The 22,991-nt window shown below is 41.2% G+C and overlaps 1 protein-coding gene across 2 annotated transcripts in view; it reads left to right on the top strand.

The window, feature by feature from the left end:
• The window catches only part of ANTXR1 (ANTXR cell adhesion molecule 1), a 217,688-nt gene that overhangs the window by 80,201 nt on the left and 114,496 nt on the right, over window positions 1-22,991 (top strand). For both annotated transcript variants that reach the window (XM_006201540.3, XM_072937608.1), the window contains exons 10-11: window positions 1,968-2,066; window positions 22,730-22,799. In XM_006201540.3, coding sequence (XP_006201602.2) covers window positions 1,968-2,066; window positions 22,730-22,799 — 169 coding nt within the window. The remainder of the gene's footprint in view (window positions 1-1,967; window positions 2,067-22,729; window positions 22,800-22,991) is intronic.

The raw sequence follows: 22,991 nt of genomic DNA, 5'->3' as shown, positions 1-22,991 counted from the left end.
CGTATGTATGCATCAGTGTGCATATCTAAATCCTTAATAGTCATAAGACTTATGGTCCTGAAACAGCATTTGCCACTGACCTTAATATAGTTCAAAACTAAGGCAGTGAACACTTGGATACAGGTCTCAATTTTGCTACTTACTAGCTACAATTCACATGACCTCCGGCAAGTCACTGAAAACGTCAGAATCTCAGTTTCCTTACTGTGAAGCTCCTTCACCGTTGGAAACGCCGTTCTGTTCTACCTTGTTCTCTTTGCAACACATTCAGCGCCTCCGGGTTCTTTTAGTTCGGTTTTAGTTTCTTGCTTCCCATCCAGGCCAGCACAACTTTTCTGCAAAACAGACAAACCTGTCTAAAATAAAAATTAAATAGGCTTTTTGAAAAATCACAATGTCAACCTCTAAGTGAATCATATGTCACACGACCTCAGGGATCCATTTTAGCATCATGGTAAAGAGCACGCTGGCTGAGTTCTCAGGGCATGGCATTTGTTACCTGACAAACCTGGACTCCAGTTCTGACTCTGTCAGCTACCAGCAGCCGTGTGATCTTGAATGAGTTACTTAACCTCATTCACCAAGCCTGGTTTTCTCATCTGTACCTCCGTCGGCGGTGGTGAGGCTTAAATGACATCAAGCGTGGACAATGTTTAGCACAGGGCACACAAAGAGGGAGAAGCTGATATCGGTTATTATTCTCTTGGCAAACATGATCTCTCAATTTCCTGGGAATGGTGGTGACTTACATCCATGACATTTATTAGAGTTTGGAAGAGCCCCATATGCTAGTCCTTTAATTCCATTCTTCCTCCAATGAAGATCTCCATTTTGATAGCCTTGTACACTTCAAGATCAACTTTTACAAATATTGCAGTTTTTTCCTCTGACTTTTAGTCTTTTTTTTTTATGTGCCACAAAGCATTATCTCAAGCTCCAGTTTTTATACGCAAAAAGATGACAAAAATCGAAGAAAGTGGAATATTGGCCATTAGTTACCATCAAACTTAAGCAAATATTCCTAAACATTTAATGACTTAGCTTAGCTGGGGTTTTTTTTTCCCCTTCATAAGGCTATTATAAAGGCTCATAATTTAATATGTGTTAATTCGACATGCATTAGGTCAATGTGAAATTAACATGCAGGGCTAGAGACCTGCAAGATGGATTCTCTTTTCTATTCAGAAAGAATTTAATTCTGACTGTACCAGGGGCCAGTGTCAGTTCAAACAGGCAATGCTTGACAACTGGCCACCAATAAGCAAGACTTTGCTTCCGTACTGAGTACAGCTACGGCCACATAACACTAGGTGCTCCTCCTGTGTGCCCTGCAGACACAGGAGAGCTGAAGCTTCATCAGTTTCTAACCTAAAGAAATGTTTTTCTAGTTGTGCAAGAAGAGACAGAAGAGTAACACCAGATGGTAACTAACCACATCCTACACTGTTCAGGACAGACTGTGAATGCCACAAGGCAGTGATTTTCAAAAACGTTAGGCACCTCGAGTTCTAAAGAAATCCTGTCCCAGGCATCCAGTATGTTAAGAGACCTAAGAGGGGTTGAGTTGATTCAAGAGGAGGAGAGCCCCTCCCTGTGGCCCTCTGGTGTCAGAGATCACAGTTTTTAAAACTGGCAGGACTTGAGAGATAGGTGCGGTCTGCATGACAGAGACGGGGGAGGCATGCCTTCCAGGTGGGAGGAGCATCACCAGCTAAAGCAGGAAGGTGGGACTTCAAAGTAGGAAGTGCTGTGCCATCTTGGTGGACACCGATTGAGGGGGGTGGTGAATCAGTGGTAAAAGGCTTCCACACAGATGCTTTTGTTTCCCAGTTTTTTGGAATTATTTGAAACTCAAATCTTTTAAGCCTGGTGAGGCAGTTAACAAATGCCCTACATCAGGGCAGATGGAAATCTCAAGGCTAAATTGGTCTGCAGTCAAACACGGTGTCTTGTCATTGTCATTTCAGAATCATTTCAAGTCGTGGTGAGAGGGAACGGCTTCCGCCACGCCCGCAACGTGGACAGGGTCCTCTGCAGCTTCAAGATCAACGAGTCTCTCACGCTCAGTAAGTTCTTGTCGTTTGCGGGGTTCTTATGCCTGCTTCCGGCAAGGGGATCCCCAGCCCAGTCTTCCTATCACAGCCAGGAAAGGGCAGAGAAGGGTCTTCCCTGCTGGAAAGGGGTCCAGCAGAGGCATAGCTGGTCCCTGCGGTGCCCTTGCTCCCATCAGGGAAGGCACTTGTCTCCCAGTTCAGCGACGTGTGTACCTTTCAGACTGGCTGGTTATGGCTTAGGCAGCGTGAGGTTCCTTAACAAAATATTAGGGACTGTCCAACGCAAGAGGGGGAAAGCGGTGGTTTAAATGGATTAATTCTGGATAAACCAAAAGCCTGTTAGGTTTGCGGGTGTAGAGTCTGGAATTTGTTTGAATCTGGATGATTCTTGCTTGGAGCAGCCAAAAAACCCCTCGTCATGGGGAATACTGTCGTCTTGACCTGAAATAGAGGAACATGGAAGTAAAACTTGGTGCATCTCATGGGAAAAATGAATTCTCATAACACTGGCACTTTCACAAGACATTTGTAGCAGGCAAGTTCTTAATTTAAAGACGTGTGATTCAGCCAGCTGTCCAGGAAAGACGGAGAAGACGGATTATGGGAAGACAGATGGCCAGGAGCCCTGGTTATTATTTACATCTGGTATCCATCACACACATAATTGTTGGTTCAGTATGTGCAGCAATAAGCAATAATAATATACTGCATTTTCTGTAGTGCCATGTCACTTTAAATACCTCCCATCTTTTTCCCACAACAGCCCTGAGAGGCAGAAAGGGCAAGGAGGATGGAGAGGGTACTCAGGTCTATTGACTGACCATTTCCACAAGTTTTGTCCTCCTGATAGCCTTGTGGAGTACATACTATCCTATTTTTTAAAAGGAAGAATTGAGGAGTATGCCTTTTTCCCTCTGTATCATCTTAAAACCCACTTGAATATTTAAACAGAGATATGAAATGGCTTCATTACAAACATCTGGATTTCTTGAATTGGGAGTAATTCCAAACATTTGAAATATTCAGTTATTTTTTTCTTGATACTTGGAAATGCCCTCACGTATCCAAAAAGTACATGCCATTTGAAAACATTTTGAAATATCCCCAAGCGGTCACAGTGTGAAAGTTGGACGTGCGCCCTCTACAGAGTTCTCCTTTTTTTTCGCCTTTTCTTGTGTGATGTCGCCTAAGTCTGCCTTCCCTTTCTCTCTCCTTAACCAAAATCTCAAGTCTAAGAGCAGAAACTCCTGAGGGTTAAACTCAAAGACATCGACACCTTCTGAAGAAGGTCTCCCAGACAAGCAAGCCTTCAGACCCAGCGTCTCTCTGAGTATCAGTGGACTTGGGGTGGAGTGTTGCGTTTCTTGAAAGGTTATGCAGACATCCTATAGTAAGATAACAAGAAATGCAAATGTGCCGTGGATTCATAGAGTGACATACTGAGGGCACGTTTTCCAACTTCTCCATGAAATTTTATTTCTTGGGAAACTAACTTCTCTTCCTTTCCTGATATAAACTTGCAGACACCTGCACAGGCGCTCCACCTGATTCATATTCAAAATAAATAAGTAAACAAAGGAGTAGGGATTCAGCTTAAACCACAGACCTAACTGTGCTGCCGGCACAAGGGCTGACAGACCGGAGAAGAGGAAGACAGTGACTCAGCCATATTATAGGCTGCAGGCAACACTCCTGAACTCAAATGGTTATTTAAAATATTCTAACTAAAAGGGAAATATTAGAATTGGGGGGGGGGAATAACTTGTCCTTCATTTATTAGTTCATCTGTTCATTTTCATTAAGTAAATGATACAAACAAGAAACTATGGAGGACAGAAGAGACCAATTTTAAAATGCAGCATTTTAAAATCTGCATTTCTCTATCGATCTTATGAATGTGTCTCCGCTTAGTTGTCCCTGTTAAATAAAATAAATGTGGACTCTTTTAGTTTTCCTATTCTCCTTTTTCACCACTATATCCAAGTTTTAAAGCATTATCTATTTTCATTTTATAGTATATATTTCCTCTTTCAAGATTTTTTTCACCAAATGCGGCATTACATTTTATAACAAAAAATAGAAGTGCCATTATTAATCAGAAAAAGACTAACTGAAGGCTCACTGAGGCTGTTGTGGCTCCAGCCACTTGAAACATGATTCAGGCCTTGGAGTCTTAAATAATTAATGTATTATTTGTAGCAGATTATATAATGAAAAACTGCTAAACAAAAAAGAATGTATTGAAAATTTTCATTTATAATGGGATATAGTAACATGACTTTCCAAGTCTTTGGATGAATAATAAAAAAATTAAAGCTATAGAGCAGATACATATACCTTTTTTAAGTGACTATGAATACCTTTAAACATTTATTGCACTAAGACACAAAGAAAACACCAACATATTAATGCCAAAAATGTAGAAATTATTTAAATATATTCTTAGATGATAAATATAAGCAGAAAACAAAAAGCAGATGCCAACACGCAGTTCTCTCCTGCTTTCCTTGCCATTGCTTAAAAATAAAATAAACAAATCAATCACTTAGAAACCTAAAATAATTCTTGGACTTATGGTCAATATAATGGATCCAAAATTCTGCATAAAATAAGATTTTAAAAATTGTAATATGTGGCCTGGCTCAAAGGAATGAGAAGGAAAGCCGCAGGTACAGGAAACAAAAAGGGAATGCAAAATCTAAGCAGTAAGCAAACCTGTGGGGGCTCCAGGCCCGGGGGTCTGCAGGCTGCGATCCTAACAGTGATGTAGATACAGGACACCAACAAAGCAAGCAGGCAAAAGCTGAGTCCCCCGTAGAAGTCAGGCTCCAGAGGGCTCAGTGATTCAAGGAAGTGGGCAGGAGAATAAAGGTAAGATTTTTTACTAACTACATAATACAGAAGCACCAAGTCAGGAAAGTAACCACCACGTGTGTCCCTGGCCATCCTGTTCCCTGTGCCCCTGGCTGAGGCAGTATGCTTCCGGTGAAACCTACAGCACTGCTGAAGCCAATAACCCCCTCTGAACATGGGCTCACAGCACCAAATGCTAAGTCACGTGGTGACAGGTGAAAGAAACAGGAGAACAAGCAAGAAGACTAGAAAACAATTTGAAAGAGAAAGTAAAAGAAGCATTTAAATTGTGTAAAAACAAGAAGAGATCTCAAATAAGTAATCTAACCATATACCTAAAGGAACCAGAAAAATAGGAACAAGCAAAGCCCAAAGTTATTAGAAGGAAAGAAATAAAGATCAGAGTGGAAATAAGTGAAATAAAGAATTAAAAAAAAAGATCAAAGAAACCAAGAGCTGATTCTTTGAAAAGATAGACAAAATTGATAAACCTTTAGCCAGACTTATCAAGAAAAGAAAAGAGAGGACCCAAATAAATAAAATCAGAAATGAAAGAGGAGAAGTTATAACTGACACCACAGAAATACTAAGGATCATAAGAGAGTACTACAAACAATTATCCACCAATAAAATGGACAACTTAGAAGAAATGGATAAATTCCTAGAAGTGTACAATCTCCCAAGAGTGAGTCAAGAAAAAATAGAAAATATGAACAGACTGATTACCAGTAATGAAACTGAATCATTATTTTAAAAAACTTCCAACAAAAAAGTCCCGAACCAGACAGTTCCACAGAGGAATTCTACCAAAGAAGAGTTAACATCTATTCTTCTCGAACTATTCCAAAAAAATTGAAGAGGAAGAAATACTTCTGAAGTCATTCTACAAGGCCAACATCACCCTAGTACCAAAACCAGACAAAGATACAACAAAAAAAGAAAATTACAAGTCAATATCACTGATGGATTTCTTCAAGAAAATATTTTCAATTATACAAAGGCTTTTGTGAAATTAAAAACTAAAGGAACATAAATGCAAAAATCCTCAACAAAATATTAGCAAGCTGAATTCAACACTACATTAAAAGGATCATACACCATAGTCAAGTAGGATTTATGCCAGGAACACGAGAATAGTTTAGTATACACAAATCAGTTGCCATAATACACCACATTAACAAACTGAAGAATAAAAACCATATGATCATCTCAGTAGTTGTAGAAAAAGCTTTCGATAAAATTCAACATCCATTTACAATAAAAAACTCTCCAGAAAGTGAGCATAGAGGGAACATATGTCAACATAATAAAGGCCACGTATGACACACCCACAGCCAACATCATAATCAGAGAAGACATACAGGTGGCCAACAGGCATATGAAAAGATGCCAAACATCACACTAATCATCAGAGAAATGCAAATCAAAACCACAATCCGATACCACCTCACACCTGTCAGAATGGTATCATCAAGGGATTACAAAGCATTGACAAGAATGTGGAGAAAAGCGATCCTTCATGCACTGTTGGTGGGAATGCAAATTGGCGCAGCTGCTATGGAAAACAGCATAGATGTTCCTGAAAAAATTAAAAATAGAACTGCTATATGATCTAGCAATTTCACTTCTGTGTATTTACCTCAAGAAAACAAAACACTACTTTGAAAAGATATGTACACCAGTGTTCACTGCAGCATTATTTACGATAGCCAAGATGTGGAAGCAACTTAAGTGACCATCCATAGACAATGGAATAAAGAAGGTGTGACATATAAATACATATATATGAATAATTCTCAGCCGTAAAAAAAAATGAAATTGTGCCATCTCTGACAACATGGATGATCTAGATCGTATTATGCCAAGTGAAATATAAGTCTGATAGAAAAAGACAAATACCATATCATACTTATATGTGGGATCTAAAAATTAAAACAAACAACCAAAACAGATTCCTAGATACAGAGAACAAATGGATGGTTGCCAGAGAGGAGGGGTGTTGGGGGTGAAATCAGTGAAGGGGAAACCTCCAGTTATAAAATAAATAAGCTACAGGGATGCAATACACAGCATAAGGAATGTGATCAATGGGTTGTAATGACTTTGTATGGAGACAGGTGGTTTCTAGACTTACCTTGGTAAGTGTTTCATAATGTATGCAAATATCAAATCACGATGTAGCACACCTGAAACTAACATAATATTCGACATCAACTACATTTAGATTTAAAATATGAAACAAAATGTGTTAAGAAATCAAGTAGACCGGGGGGAAGAACATTCCACAAAGGCATGTCTGCAGAAAAACCTAGTGTAAATTTTAGAACGGAAAAAGTTTATTCAGTGAAATTCAACTTAACGGATAGACTAAGCAGTGTGATTAGACACAGATGAAGATGTAATGCATGAGCTAGAAGAGAGATGGGAAGAAATCCCACCTTTCAACTGAAACATCAGAACCAGACTTTTTTTCACCTAAGTTTTACCAGACTTTGAGGGACAGATGACTCATATCTGATACACACTTTTCCTCAGAAATGAAATAGAGAAAAAGCGTTTTAATTTATTTTATGAAAATTATATAATCTTGATTTTATTTTTAGAACCTGGACAAGACACTAGAAGTAGAGAGAATTTGAAAATTGATTTGAAATCAATTTCTTTCATGACAAACATATAAATAAAATATTGGTAAACAAAATCCAGCAATGTATTTAAAAAGGACCAGGATGGGTAGGACAATTTTAAAGAATGAGGGGGAATTTGCCTCTCACATAGCAAAATTTTTTGATGCCAAGAAGTATAAAAATTCATTATCCATTCCAAATTTTTAAAATAAGTACTTTTAGAAAACTAAGGATGGGTTAAGACTTCTGTAACATAATTTAAAAATACATATGGATATTTGAATTCAAAACTCAACATCATTTCATGGTAAATAGAGGTACTCACTTGACAGTTAGGAAGAAAAAGGCAGGGCAGCCCATGTCACCATTATTCTTTAGCATTAATCTGAAAGTTCTAGCATCACTGTCCAATAGAACTTTCTGTGATGATGAAAGTATTCTACAATGGTAACCAGTGTGGTAGCCACAAGCCACATGTGACTTATTGAGGACTTAATGTGTAACTAGAGCAACTGAGGAACTGAATTTTTTAATTCATTTAATTTTAATTGACTTGAATGTCAATAGCCACATATGGATAAGGGCTACTGTGTTGGATAATGCCATAGGTATTACAATAATGCAAGAAAAGTAATGAGAGATTCATGTACAGGAAAGGGGGCCAGACATCATTACTTTAAAATGATAGTCGTGTCACCCTGGGAAACCAAAGAGAATCAACAGACACTGTACTAATAAGAAGGTTATTAAATGGGATGATTTCAAAATAAATGCCTCCTTTATAATAATAAATAGCTTAGCCAGAGTCCAGCAATGACCAATTAGAAAACATCACAAGAAAAATAGAGCAGCAACATATAAAATCTAGTAAGAGCTAATGTAACCAAATTTGTAAAGACATAGAGGAAGAAAGTTACACAATTTTGTGAGGAAAAGGAAGGAACTGTAAATAAATGGGGAAGGAGTATTGACTCATGGCATAGCATAGGTGCTGGAACCAAACCTCCAAAGGAAAAGTACCCTTTCTCTGTCTTAAAGCTGTGTGACTGCGGCAAGTTCTTTAACATCTCCAAGCCTCAGTTTCTCTATCTGTGAAATGAGTCTGGCAAGAATAGCGCCTCTGTGGTGGCTCATTAATGATGTTTAAATGTGACAAATAGGGCTCAGAACAGAGCCAGGCACACAATAAGCAGTCGATCAATGTTGGCTGCTAGTGTTAATTTATTATTACCATTATCACTGCTATTCAGCGGAGCAGCAATTGAGAATTATAAAGACATCAACTGCTTGCAAATTAATATTTACTTTTATTACAATCCCCACAAAAATTCCCATGGGACTTTTGAAGCTAACAAAATAATTCTAAAGTTTATATGGAAGAATAAACACTTAAGAATAGCCAAGAAAAATGTGGAAACTTGCCCTCGCCAACTCTGAGATGTATAAAAAAGCTGCAGTAATTGAAACAAGGATGACTGGTGCCCCAAAAGGCAAACTGAGTGTTGGAACAGGAAAAACAAAGCGTATAAACAGAGCCAACAGTTATGTGAATTTAGTATAAAATAAAGTGACTTTTCTCATTGGTGGGGAAAGAGTAGATTATTCCCAAATGGTGTTGAGACAATTGGCTAACCACTTGGAAAAACAATTAAGTTCAATTTTTATCTCACACCTTACAGCTAAACAAATTCCAGATGAAAAATTTAAATGTGAACGTGAAACTATAGAAGCTCTGGAAGGAAATAAAAAGAAAGATTTACATAATTTTCCAGTAAGGAAGGACTTTTTTAAGCATAACTCTGCAAGGAGATACCGTGAAGGAAAATTTGGAGCGTTTGAGTACATATTTTTTAATTCTTCTATAAATTTCCTCCCCCTCCAAAAAATTTCAGGGGAAACAGAGAACAGGCAAAATTATTTATAAGACAGATATCAAAGGGTCAATAACCTTAATATATAGACAGCTCTTAATAGCAGTAGAAAAGGTGAACACATCAATAAGTGAAAGATACGAAGAGGAAATTTACTGTCTTGTAATAATGGTAAATAAACACATGGAAAAGGCTCGCTGTAATCAAGGAAGAGCAAATTGAAATATTCTGTCAAAACAGCAAAGATTAAAAAAAATACAATGCCCAGTATCAGCAAAGATATAAAGGGATGAATGTTTCCATTCATTATTTGGTGAAACACCATTGAAGCTTTTGAAGGGCAGTGCTTAAAATGAATCAACTGCTTTTACACATTTTTGATCCAGAATTTTACATTTCAACTTCATCAAAAGGAGATTTTTGAGAATGTTAACACTCAGCTACAATACATTCATCATAATATTGCTTATAATAGCGAAAAGAAAAGGAGACAGAGAGAGAGAACAGGAAGGGAAGGAGGGAGGGAGGAAGGAATTTGGTTACTATGTGCTTGGCCTGTTCCCCTTTGGGTTGATCCTGTGTGCCTCCTGGACTTGGGTGACTGTTTCCTTTCCCAAGTTAGGAAAATTTTCAGCTATTATATCTTCTGGTATTTTCTCAGGTCCTTTCTCTCTCTCTTTCTGGGACCCCTATAGTGCAAATATTAGGGCTCTTCATGTTGTCCCAGAGATATCTTAAACAAGAAGGAAAGAATTTGGGCTGGAAGGAAGGAAGTGAGGGAAGGGAAAGAAAGGAAACAAATCAAAACATCTGAATCGTAACAACCTAAATGCTTAACAATAGAGAACTTGTTATATAAAGTATATTTCACCCTCAAATAATTAATATTGTGAGAAAGAAGAATAATGACTGATTTAGGAAAATGTTAACGATACAGCTTCCTGTGTTAAAAATAAGTTACAAAACAGTGCCTTGATGATATTTCTGTTTTAAGCACATACATTTGTAAGAAGAGGAAGACTTGAAAGACACACATCAAAATGTTAACAGTAGTTACCTCTGAAGGAGACCACTGTTAATTTTCACTTTCTTCTTTCTGTTACCAAAGTTTTCTACAATCTTATGTCCTTTATGTAATAAGGAAAAAACCCCACCACAGTTATTTCCATTTTAATTTTAAAGTTCTTGTGAGTTATTTAGGCCTAGCATGCATCTTAAGTTTAGCATTTTGTTGGTCCTCCAATCACCAGGCTGAGCTCACTCCTGGCCAAGAAAATATCTTAGAAATCTTCACACAAATTCTATTTATGCTGGCCACACTTTTTCCTACTCCAGTATTCAGTGTATCTTGCCAAGAAAAGATCCGCTTTCAATTGGAAATCCATTTGCAGAGAGATTAGACTAAAAAGGAGATACTGGGATGTGAGCTGAGAAATGATCCATTTTAACGAACAGTAAATAAAAAATAAACATTTTTACTAATACAGTAATGAAAAACATGCTAGACCATCGTGGTGGTGGGTGGAAACATGAGAAATGACTATAAACAAAAGCAAGTGATTCTTAACAACCTTACTAAAATTCAGTTGAAAAGCCACGTGAGAAATCTGTTTCCTGGTTTTATAGGCACATTTCTTTTTTGAAGCAAAATTTTATTTCCCTGCTTGATCTTCAATCTGATTCCCTGGGCATGGCTGTGGTTTATTTTTTGTTCACTCTCAAAGGATAAAACTTTGCCTCCTTTGAAGATTATTTTTTTTTTCAAACCAAACATTAGTCACGAAAGCAGTTCTAAGAGTCCCAGAGAGGGGCTCTACTTCCCAAGAGGATCAGAGACAACACTCACTCAAATGTAGACGTTCTGGTGTGTTTGTTTTTAAAAATCTGTCCAATTACCCAAAAGCTGTACTTTATCTTAGAAAACACCTGGTCCTCGGGGCTGCTGTGGGCCCCTTAAGGATATCATTGAATTGCACCTACGGTGTTCAGATGAGGAGGAAGGCAGAGAGAGGGGAGCAGAAACTTCCAGAACAAAAGCCTGCTGTTTCCTTTCTCACTGGTTAGAGTGTTGCATCTGTTGGTCAGAGGTACCGAGTGCAATTTGGTTGCATCCTTGGGGGTTTGATGTCACATGAAGATGACGGACTGTCACTTTTTGCAACTCAGAATGAAGAGATAGAAAGGAGCATCTCGTCTGGTGGTTCTTCATCAGGCTCCACGTCAGGATCACCCGGGAGCTTCATCCAAATGATGGCAGCTTCTGATGGCCAGACACCTGCCCTGTGCCCTTCCTAGCTCATTTCATCCTCACAGCAGCCCAGAGAGCAAGGAGTTATTTGTAGCCCTATGCTGCTGACAGGGGGACAGAAACTCAGAGACAAAGTGCTCAGGGTCACCCAGATGGCCAGAGATGAAGGCAGTTTGGACCCCAAGTGGTCTACACCAGAGGCTTTTGCCCACGTCTCTACATTGCTTCCAAAATAGGGATCCCCTCAGATCCTCGGGTCCCCTGACCCCGAATGCCTACATCACTCTGATATGTGTCTGATTTGGTGGCACTGATTTCTGCTGCTCCCCCTCATTTTATAGACAGGAAACCTCAGCTCAGAGAGATTTAGCTACTTGCCCAAGGTCACAGAGCACGTTAGAGAGCCAAGCCTTGAACACTGGTTCAAGAAAAAAATGCCCAGGACCAGGGAAGGAAGAACACAGGCTTTAGAATGTCAGTGTGCGCAGCTGACTGTGTGATCACGCGTAAGGCACCTCTTCTGGTTCCCCAGGTGGCCCCTCTTTCTTGCACTTCAGGGGCTTTTTGTGTATCTGTTTCCCCTTTGCCCGGGCTTTCAGAGGGGGGTTGGACTTCTCCCACCTGTTTCTGAAGGGGCTCCTGCCAAGGCTGTGTTAGTCCAGGTTTCTATCTTTCAGATCCAGACAAAAATAGAGATAAGTGGAAATTTACTGCAGTTTTGTTTGGTCAGACAGAAGCCCCAGTGATGTGGCATGGGGTGGGGATCGAAGTGAAGCTGCCACCAGACGTAACTAAGTGGTGAAGATTTTCATTTGAGGGCAAATGAGGTTCTTCCAAAGTTGGTCCAAAGTTATCTGCAGCAGCTCCTGGTAGACAGTCAGCTTGACATTGCCCCTGCTCTACCAAGTACGCAGTTGCCTCCAAATAAAACTTACAAGCTGCCTGTGGACTCTGGCATACAATGGGCTTCTTTGAGGCATGGTTGGAGGAGAGATTTGATTGTGAACTTCCCTGAAACTGCTGTTACCCCAGCCCTGTTGTCCTGATGGGAGAAGCTGGCACCTCTTCTCTTCTGTACAGACGGCTGGACTTCGGTAGATGGTGCTTTTCCCCATGTAATACTGCTCCTTTGTCACGTCAGTGGGATGATGGGAGAAAAAGTGGTTAACACAGAGATGGGCCAGGCCCACTGGACCCCCAGGCAGGCCAATAATCTATGCCCCCTTCAAACTGACATTCTTTAAATATTTGCTCAACATTCATTTAGAGGAAAAGTTAGGTGCTACTGAGGAAAAGGAAGAAAGCGAGCTACTGAGGTATCTCTCCTCCTTGCAGTTAAGCTCTGGCCCCTAATCTGCATCCACAGTTACTCAAGTATGTACCCAAGGTCTCCTCCCCACCTCTGTCCTGAGTTTCCATATAGGTTTGTGTTCTTTAAGTGCAATCAGCATTTGCCACAGTTCATGGCCATGGTCATGTGGAAGTCTGCAGCTACTTTAATAGACTTTCCCCTCGATCACAATTCCAAAGGTAAAACCTTCCAAACCTAATTGTGTACAGCTAAAAGAGTTTGTGTGTCTGGAGACACATACCTTGTGCATGAATCCTGAATTGTCTTCAACTAAGTGAAAACAAATCCGTAAAAAATATATTTATTCTTAGCAAATTACAGCTGTCTCAAGTACACCACTTTGCTGACCTCAAGCTTATGAATTTTTAAAAGGTTGATGCTTTGCTTAGAAGATAATTTCTAAGTTTTATGTCAACAGACAAGAATTTTTTGGTCTAGATTTATTGAGAGGACAAAATATTTTGCAAGAGCTCTGAGCCCCATTACCTTCATTTAGTTTTCTTGCAGTACCTACATCTGTCCCTATTAACTTCGGATAAAGATGAGTGCCAAACATCACAACGTTATGTATAGTATGTTTCCAATCATGTAAAAGCTAATATGCATAGAAAAAATTCTGAAATAGTGTTCCTCAAAGCATTAACAATGTTTATCCCTGGAAGTTAGGATTATCAAGGATTTTCATTTTTCTAAATGCATTTCTCTGTATTTCTCAGACCTCTCACACCAACCTTGTATTATTTTTATGTCTTTTTTTTTTTTAATGGCAGTACTGGGGATTGAACCCAGGACCTCGTGCATGCTAAGCATGTTTTCTACCACTAAGCTATACCCACCCCTTTATATAGAGTGTTTTTGTTTGATTTAGGGGGGTGGGTAATTAGGTTTATTTATTTACTTTATTATTTTTTTAATGGAGGTACCCAGGACCTTGTGCATGCTAAGCATCCATTCTAGCACTGAGCTATACCCTCCCCACTACGTAGCGTATTGGCAGGGGAGGATAATTTGATTGATTGATTGATTGATTTTTAATGGAGGTACTGGGGAACCCAGAACCTTATGCATGCTAAGCATGTGCTCTACCACTGAGCTATTACCCTCCCCCTCCACTTTTATAATTAATAAAAATAACAGTAAATATGAGCAGAAAATAATTTACATCTTGAGAAGCCAGGCTAGCTGTGCTGAGGACCAGCTCTAAAAGCTGGCAAGTCCAGAACCACAGGGATCCCAGCCTTGTGTGGGACTGGGGAGTATGTAAGCCCAAAAATAACAATCCAGAGACCAGCAGGGCTCCTGGATCCCATCCCTGCGCTCCTCTGAGAATGCATGCATCGTCCTCACCTTTTCCTCCCTCTCCTTCTGGGGCTGTGATGTAATCTTGACCTCATGTACAGTGTTTCCATAGCCCGCTTCATTTTCCTCCAAGGCTGCTCTCAGCCCAGAGTCCTCCACTGCTATTTACAGGAAAGATGTTGTACCTCCACAGCCTTCCTACCCATGTCTGCTCAGAGCCTCGGGAGCCATCTAAGCCCCGCCCCTGGAGGGTCCCCATTTCAGCTATAAAGCTCTGCCCAGCAAAGTGGCTCAGGGGATAGGCCACCTACCGCTAGGAAAACCTGGACGCATCAAAGCCTGCATGGGAGAATTCTCCAGGAAGCACTCTCTTCTTTACCCCAACTGACCAGCTCCACTGGTGTCTTCCAATGGCCCTCCGCCTCCTCTACCTATAATCTTATAAAACCTCTGAACTTTTCTGGACATTTTACCAGTAACCTGGGGGGACTGCAAACCACCTAGTTACATCTGTAGGACTCTGTACAATGGGCCAACGGAAGGTATGAAGCCATGGTAGACATGATGCCAGGATTTCTTACCTTAGCCCTTTTGACAATTTGGACCAGATAATTTCCTGTTGAGGTGCAGAGGGATGCCCTGTGCACTGTAGGGTACTTGGCATCACCCCTGATCTCTGCTCACTAGATCCCATAGCTCTCCTCCCCCAGTTTAACAACCAAAATTGTCTCAAACATTGACATTATCCCCTAGCGGACAAAAATTGCCCCCATTTGAGGGCCACTGCACCACATCCATGTCCAGAGATCCTGTTTGAATTAACGAGCCTCTTCTTGTCACACCCACACCACATAGCGCTGACAGCAATCCAGTGGATGAGTTTCAAGACCCCCTCAGTTGGTACACACGTTCACATCTTGTTTTTTGCAGGTGCCTCAGTCAATGAGCCCAGCAGCACCCCACTTTAGTAGCGACAGTTGACATAGGTCAAGTGCTCATTATGAGTTGAACATTTAATCATATCATCTTATTAACTGAATATGAAATGAATATTAATCCATCTTACAGGTGAACACTCTGGGTTATGGGCGGGGTGACACAGCCAGCGGGGGCAAGCTGCGATGGGACTCAGAGACCGGGCTCTGAGAGTGCTCATTGTTCTGTATTCTACTCTCACCTGCCCCCGAGAACAGGGAGGGAAAGCAAAAGGCATATCCTGGACACAGGAACTGGTGAAGTAGTCGTGTGTAGGCCCAGGGAACTCCCAGGAACCTACTGGCCAAGCTCATTGCCTGATCTTGTAGTAACTAGCCAGGGTGGGCTTCCAAAGAAACCTTGCAACAACTCCAGGCCAGGAAAGGGGTGGAGAGGTGTGGGCCATGTCTCGGGGACAGGATGGTGGCCAGCTTGGTTCTGCCAAGTGAAAGTCTCCCCTCTGGCTTCAGCTGGGCGAGAATTCAGACAACACTTCAGCGGGCTTGTATGTCCTGAGAATTATGCCCCACTTGACCCCACCCCCCTCTGCGGCACTACCATCTTCTCCCGCTCTGTCATGACTCTTATTTCTCATAGCTCTGACCTCAGAGCCATTGTTCAGCCTTTGCAGATAGAAGCCGTCCTCTCCGCTTTCAGAATCTCTGTGTGGTCCCTTTATGTAGAGTTTAATGTCTTCTTTTTAAAGGAATCCATAGGCTTGTGACCTAAGCCGTCTATGAAAACCTTTCAGCCCGGGGACTGGACACATAGTACAAGCCTAACAAATTGTTAGTTTCTTTCTACTCTAAGCCCCGGTTTCCATTTAGCGTTGCAATAAGACCCCCATGTTTGTGAATTGCATTGCAGGAGTCCCAGTAGGGCCATCAGCCACCTCCTTTCTGGCCAGGACCCCAGAAAGCTCAAGCCAGATGCTTTGAATTTCATCAACTTGGAGTCCTGCTAAGTATCATTTTATGTCAGGTTTTTGCACAGTATTTTAAAAGTCTCACTTGTTAAAAAGCTGGTTACTTTTCAAGTCGGTAAAAAAGGTAGAAACATCCAGTCTAACTCTAGGTTGTCTCTTCTCTCTTCTTTCAGAGACACATTTCTAAACTAGTTGATAATTTGGTGCTAAGCAGTTACACTTGGCTCGGAGATGCCACAGAAATGCTCCCTAGACCCAGGCGAGATTAGGAGAAAGCAGGGTGAGCTCATTCAGTCCCTAACCTCTGCTATTTTGTCACAACAGGAATGTAAACTCTACTTTGGAGCTTACATCAGCTTTTGGAGGGTTTCAGCAGGCTCCCTCAGATAAGACTAAGGGTTATTTTTCTTGTCCTTTTAGCCAGAAGTAAATATTTATATCAAGAAAGGATTGCCAAGACTTGGAAAAATATTTCAAGTATTTAATCAGCCCTATAAAAGGATTCACTGTGATTGGTGTTTGTATTGACTAATAAATTTTAATCCTGGTTTTATCCCAAATCCATTAGACAGTCACCAACTGCAGGGGAGAATTCTGGATACTTCTTCACCAGTCCGAAAAGAATTACATTGATTCAAAATCAAAACTTGTGAGTGTACACATTTGAATGTCTGGTTCTAGAACATGGGTTTGTTACAACCAGCCTAACTATGAGGGGAGGGTATGGCTCAGTGGTAGAGTGCATGCTCAGCATGCACAAGGTCATGGGTTTGATCCCCAGTACCTCTGTTAAATAAAAGATATCAATGAAAAAATAATTATTCATTTATTTTAAATAAAAAAATAATGAAAATAAATAAATATTACCCAAATAGGTAAATTAAAATTTTTAATTAAAAAATTTTAAAAAATTTAAATAGTTAAAGTGGTAAAAATAAAATAAAAAATAAAAATAAATGGCTAACTAGTTTAAGTTACACTTGTAAAAAAAAACAAAAAACAAAAAACTAGCTGGGTTGACCATGGGCAAGTTATTTCAACAAAACCTGGGTTTGAATTCCAGCTCTGACTTTCATTAGTAGTACAACTCTAACTCAATTAACCAACTTCTCTGAGCCTTGGTTTCCCAAATTGTAAATAAATAATAATAATAATGCTATATGATCCAGCAATCCCACTCCTGGGCATATATCCAGAGAAAACTATAAAAAAATAATAATAATGTCAAATGAGGCCATGGATATATAGTGTTACACAAAATCAGTATGGATATAGAGATACATATATATGTAAAGATGTATGTGTGTGTGTGTGTGTGTAGCTATATATGCATATGTATACATACAGAGATTCACTAAAACTTTTCATTTTCCTCGGAATTCATAATGCCTAAAAAGATGTTGGATAGAACAATCTAGTTAAACAATTAGACATTCTGAAAATTTTAATTTACTATTCTGATTCTAAACCACACATTCAATGTTTATTTTAAAGGCTTGGTTACTCGTGGGATAATGTGAAATAATGTTCATTAAGTGCTGAGTAATGTACTTCCACGCATTCTCATTCGTTCCCTGCACAACCTCATGCAATGATGTCACCATCACTGTTCACAGATGAGGAACTTGCCCCTTCCCACATTAGTAAGAGGTCCTGGGATTTGAACCTGGGTCAGTTTGACTCTGAAGTCATCTGGCCCTGCTCTGTGCCTCTGTACTCATTCTCAGGGATGCTCGGCTCCCAGGGCTGGGGCGTTTGGCAGTTTCTCGTAGTGACACTCATTGATCTCCAGATCCTGATTTAAATCAAGCCTCTGTTCGATTATCAGACTCTTGTAAAAACAAATGCTCTAGATCAGTCTATGTCATGGGTATGCACTGAATTCTGAAATAGCTTGGTAAAAGGCAAGGAAATTTCTATTTATAGATCACCTAAAAATTCCCTTAAGGTCTGGTTTCCAGCCCCCGCCCCTCCCTAATTCCCTCCCTAATTTCCTCCCAGCTCCAGGCTTCCATCTCCCTGCCTGCCGGATGCTAAGGGGTGAAATGGCCGCGGGTGGACCGAGGAGCTGGGCCCTCCGGCGTCCCCGGGGCGGATGATGGCCCCATAAACATCATACCGCCACCGGCCTTGGCAGAGGGGACGTCGAGGTTGGCATGGCCTCTGAGCCAAAGGTGGCGCAGCTGAGGAGGGCGGCTTTGTGCCCTGCTTCCCCGTGGGCGTTCCAGGAAGGAGTCAGATGATCTGAGTTATGGAAACCAAATGAGCCTCCTTTGTTTAGAGAGAAAGGGGGGGGGGGAAGTCACTCATTTTTGTGGTGAAGTGAAACCAGGCTCCAAACCAAACAATCTCTCTCAGAGCAGAAAATGCCAGCTGCCCAGCGCAGGCCTGCAGCCTCAGAGGCTGATGAAGTGATGGGAGGCCACGTCTCCCCGCTCCTCCCAGGGAGGTTCCCCTCTGCTTTGCTCCAGAAATCGGTGGTCTCCCAGGCGGGAGAGGAGGACACCTCACGCACTCGGTCCTTTCGGGTTGGGACGGAGGGAAGGAGAGGAGCTGTCCGTGGGAAGCCGGGGAGGGAGCCTGTGCCCGGGGGCGTGGCCGCCGGGCGCCCCGCCCAGCTCCTCCAGGCAGGATGCAGCCCGGAGTCACGAGGCCTCCTGTGGTCGCGCTGTGGCTGGCCTGGTGGCTCTGCGGGCTGGCTCTGTGGGAAGGGATCTGCGCTCCCAGGTATTACCAGTGCCTGTGCGGCAGGATAAACCGTGGCCAAGAGAAAATAAATATAGGTTGTATTCAGCCATGTCTGTCCCGAGTTCGCTTTATTCTCTAATACGAGCCTTTCCGGAAATGGAGAGGCTCCGGGCGAGGATGCTGGAGAATTCAGTTCTAGTCTCGTCTTTGCTTCGGACTTGCTATGCAACCACGGGTTGCTGCGGCCCCTCTGAGCCTCCATTTTGCATTTGAAAAACGAGCCCAATGATTCCTGCCTTGCCTTGGTTCACAGGGTAATAGCGAGAGCAGACCAAGCGTGGCTCTTTTCAAGAGGTGGCAGCCAGACTGCCCAGGTGCAGATCGGAGGCCCGCTGCGTGACGCTGGGCAAGTGCCTTCATCTGCCTATGTCTGTTCCTTGCTTTAAAATGAAGGGACTAACATCCTTCCGTGATAGCACTGCTAGAAGGTTAAATTCCTCTATGTGATGTGCACAGAGCGCTCAGAGGGCACCTACACGCAGCATGCCCCCGCAGGGGGCACTGTCATTACCGCCACCATGGATGGGAAAGCACCCTGAAGATAACAATGCCCAGTTCAGGCGCTATGTGCTCCGCTGCTCTCCTCATAAGCTTCGTAATTGTACTCAATACACCCTCACTATTCTGGCAACATTCCATAATCTGCCAGTGCTTGTTCTAAATATGAAAGGGAACCTCCACTAGCTTCCTGTTACATTTAGAAAAAAATCCTAAAAGGCCTTGGTCATCTGGTCCTGATGCCTTTTCTAGCCTCATTTTGAGCCACGTCTCACTGAAATTCAAAGCTTTGTCTCCCTTCTGTTAGCTCTCCAGAGATCTGGGCTCCTTCCGGCCTTACGATCTGTGTGGCACTGCCTCTTTCCCATTCTATTCCTTCCACCTGGCTTTCAGATCTCAGCTCACGGAGCCTTTCCTCAGGGGAAGTGTTTCCCTACCTTCCAGATGAGAGTCAGCCCCCTGCTTATTCTTCTTTGTGCTCACCACAATCTAATTGAATAGTAATTTGTGTAATCAGCAGTATCTTTTTTCTGCTTTGTTGTGCTTTCCTCATTATTCCTCTCCCTTAAGAACTCCTATTCACCCATCAAAACCCAATGTTGATGTCATTTCCTATGTGAAGCCCTCCCTCATTCTCCCTGTTCACTTCACCCAGGAAGGGTTAGTCATTCTTATTAGAATTCTAAATGAAGTGTTGATTAAGTGGCATTTGACTAGAGGACCTAGAAGTGCCTGCATTTTATTCTGCTAATTATCCCTTTTCCTTAAACTATACACCCAAGGAATAACGGGGGGGGGGGGCCACTTCTTACTAGCTAGGTCAGTGTCTGATGTCCCCAGGGCATAAGTCTTGCCCACAGCCCTAAATCCAATAGATAAATAAAACAGTAGCCATTTAAAAAAAAAGTGAGGTGCTTCACCTGCTGTGTTGACTGCCAGGCCTAGTACCATGTCTGGCACGTGGTAAACATTCAAGAGAAAGTATTAGTAAAAAATGAACATATTTAAATAAGCAACAAGGATTTATTGTACAGCACAGGGAAATACAGCCATCATTTTGTAGTAACTTTAAATGGAGTATAATCTATGAAAATATTGAATCATTGTTGTACACCTGAAACTAAGGTAATATTGTAAATTCACTTTATTTCAATTTAAAAAGACTTGTGCTAAAGGGCTAAGATTAAATAAGTGTAATATTTTTACTGCTTCAAGAAGAATGAATGCGTTTAATAACTCTCTCTCCTGCAACTCCTTTAAAATTCACGAAAGCACCGACTGTTTCTCTTCTCAAAGCCTGTGTCTCTAGATCATAGTAAGCCTTCAATAAATATTTGTTGAGCGAATGAATGAATGACTCGGAATAACTTCCGTAACTTTTCCCCACTTGATGATCTCTCTAGACATCGGGGGGGACTGTAGTTGACTGTCCTCTTCCTCCTCCTTCCATGGAGACTCAGCGCTTAGAACTCACATGTGTCCCCCAGCTCACATCCCATGTGGCTCTGCCCCCTTAAATCCAGGCATGGAGTGCATGAGGCTTCCTAATCTCCACTCAGGCAAATGTTTAGTATCATTCAAAGGTCGTTAGAAACATTCGGTTTCGCAACAAGTGCCAACAGCAGCACAGCATCCTTCTATTACGTGTGGATTCTTGTCTTCCAGTATAACTCTCTATATTCACAGCTTGTTATTAAATATTATTCATCTTGATATCACCTACAAGTCCTACCACAATCTTTCATGCAGAGCATGCACCCAATCAATTTTAAGTCATAAAGGAATGACTACAATATGCTGAATATAAAAAATTCTCAGCCTTGCTTCCGACTTTCAGAATCTGGAAACAATGAAGGTTTTAAGGAGTTCGAGATTAAAGCTGCTTAAGTTTCTCCCGGTCATGCATTGGGATAAGAGAAAGAACTCCTCCACCTTCAGATTGCCCTTAATCTAATCCATCTTTCACAGCTACACTTGCTAAAACTTCCAAAATCATCACTTCAAGTTATTCTCCAAAAGCCTCCAAAGTTCTTATCATAGCTTATAATAGACCTATATCCAAATCCCTCAGTCTTGCTGAAAGAACTTGGACCAAACTTTTTCCTATACTGATCGTTTCAAATCCTACTTACATCCTACCCTGGAATGTACCTCGTGTCTGCTTTGTCTTTGCTGATGCCATTCCTCCCACCAGGAAAGCCTCTTCCCTGCCTCTCTGACGCGGCACAGCTGAAGTTATATATTCCCTGTGACCTCATCACGTCACCCACCTAAAAGGAGCTCTCTGTCTTCTGAAGCCAAATGATATTTTGACTTAGCCACTTCTCATATCTGCCAACAAACTTTTTTCTTTTTTTAATTGAGATATAATGACATATAACATTATATTAGTTTCAGATGTATAACATAATGGTTCAATATTTGTATATATGAGCACCATCATAAATCTAGTTAATATCCATAACCACACATGGTTATGTTTTTTTCTTGTAGTAAGAACTTTTAAGATTTACTCTTTTAACAAATTTCAAATATGCAATACAATATTATTAACTATAATCACCATGCTGTACACTACATCTCTGGGACTTATTTTATACCTGGAAGTTTGTACCTTTTGGCCGCCATGCCCATTTCCCCCATCTTCCACCTGCTTCTGACAACTAACAATCTGTTCTTCGTATCTATGAGTTGTTTTTCTTTTTTAGAGTCCACATATAGGTAAGATTGTATGATATTTGTCTTTGTCTGACTTATTTCACTTAGCATAATGCCCTCAAGATCCATCCATGTTATTACAAATGGCAAGATTTCCACTTTTTATGGTGGAAAGGTATTCCGTTGTACCTATGTATACCACATTTATCTGTAGATGGACATTTAGGTTGCTTCCATGTCTTGTATTGTAAATAATGCTGCATCAGCAAACTTTTTCCATGACTATGGCTTCTCTCTCAAACTAGACTTAGACCCGGAGCTCCCTGAGGACCAGTCTAACATCTTTCCATTTCCCCTCAGTAATGCCTGGTTTGTGGTAAGAGCTCACTCTCTATTTGCTCCCTGATTGACTCAACTGGACATATAGGGTCAAGGGCTGATATTCAGGCAGGAGACCTTGAGTTCACACTAATGGATTTTACAGCTCAAGACTGGTTTCTATTTCAAAAGTTCCTACTTTTCTAGGGTCTCCCAGGACTTGGTTGACGGTCTCTAGGAGTCCCTGAACATGAAATTATAAATTTGCCTCACTCGTCTTAATCCAGTGACTTCCTTTTTGCAGATGAGAAGCCCTTCGCTGTGGAAGATACTTATTTGCTGTGTCCAGCACCTATCTTAAAGGAAGTTGGCATGTAAGTTTCTACCTGCAGTGAAACCTCACAGCCAGGGAGGAGGGAGGAGGTAGAGGGGGACAAAAGAAGAAGAAAGAGTCTCTCTTCATTGTCATTACAGAGCCTTTCTCTAGACTCCTCCAGATAATGAGGAAGGCGCCGATGCTTACAGTGAGCCAGGCATGAGGATAAATGTTTCACAGAGGGTACCTG

Source organism: Vicugna pacos, chromosome 15 (assembly GCF_048564905.1).
Source record: "Vicugna pacos chromosome 15, VicPac4, whole genome shotgun sequence".
NCBI classification, from domain to species: Eukaryota; Metazoa; Chordata; class Mammalia; order Artiodactyla; family Camelidae; genus Vicugna; species Vicugna pacos.
The sequence above is the reverse complement of the archived record's forward strand: the minus strand, read 5'-3'. Positions and strand labels throughout refer to the sequence as shown.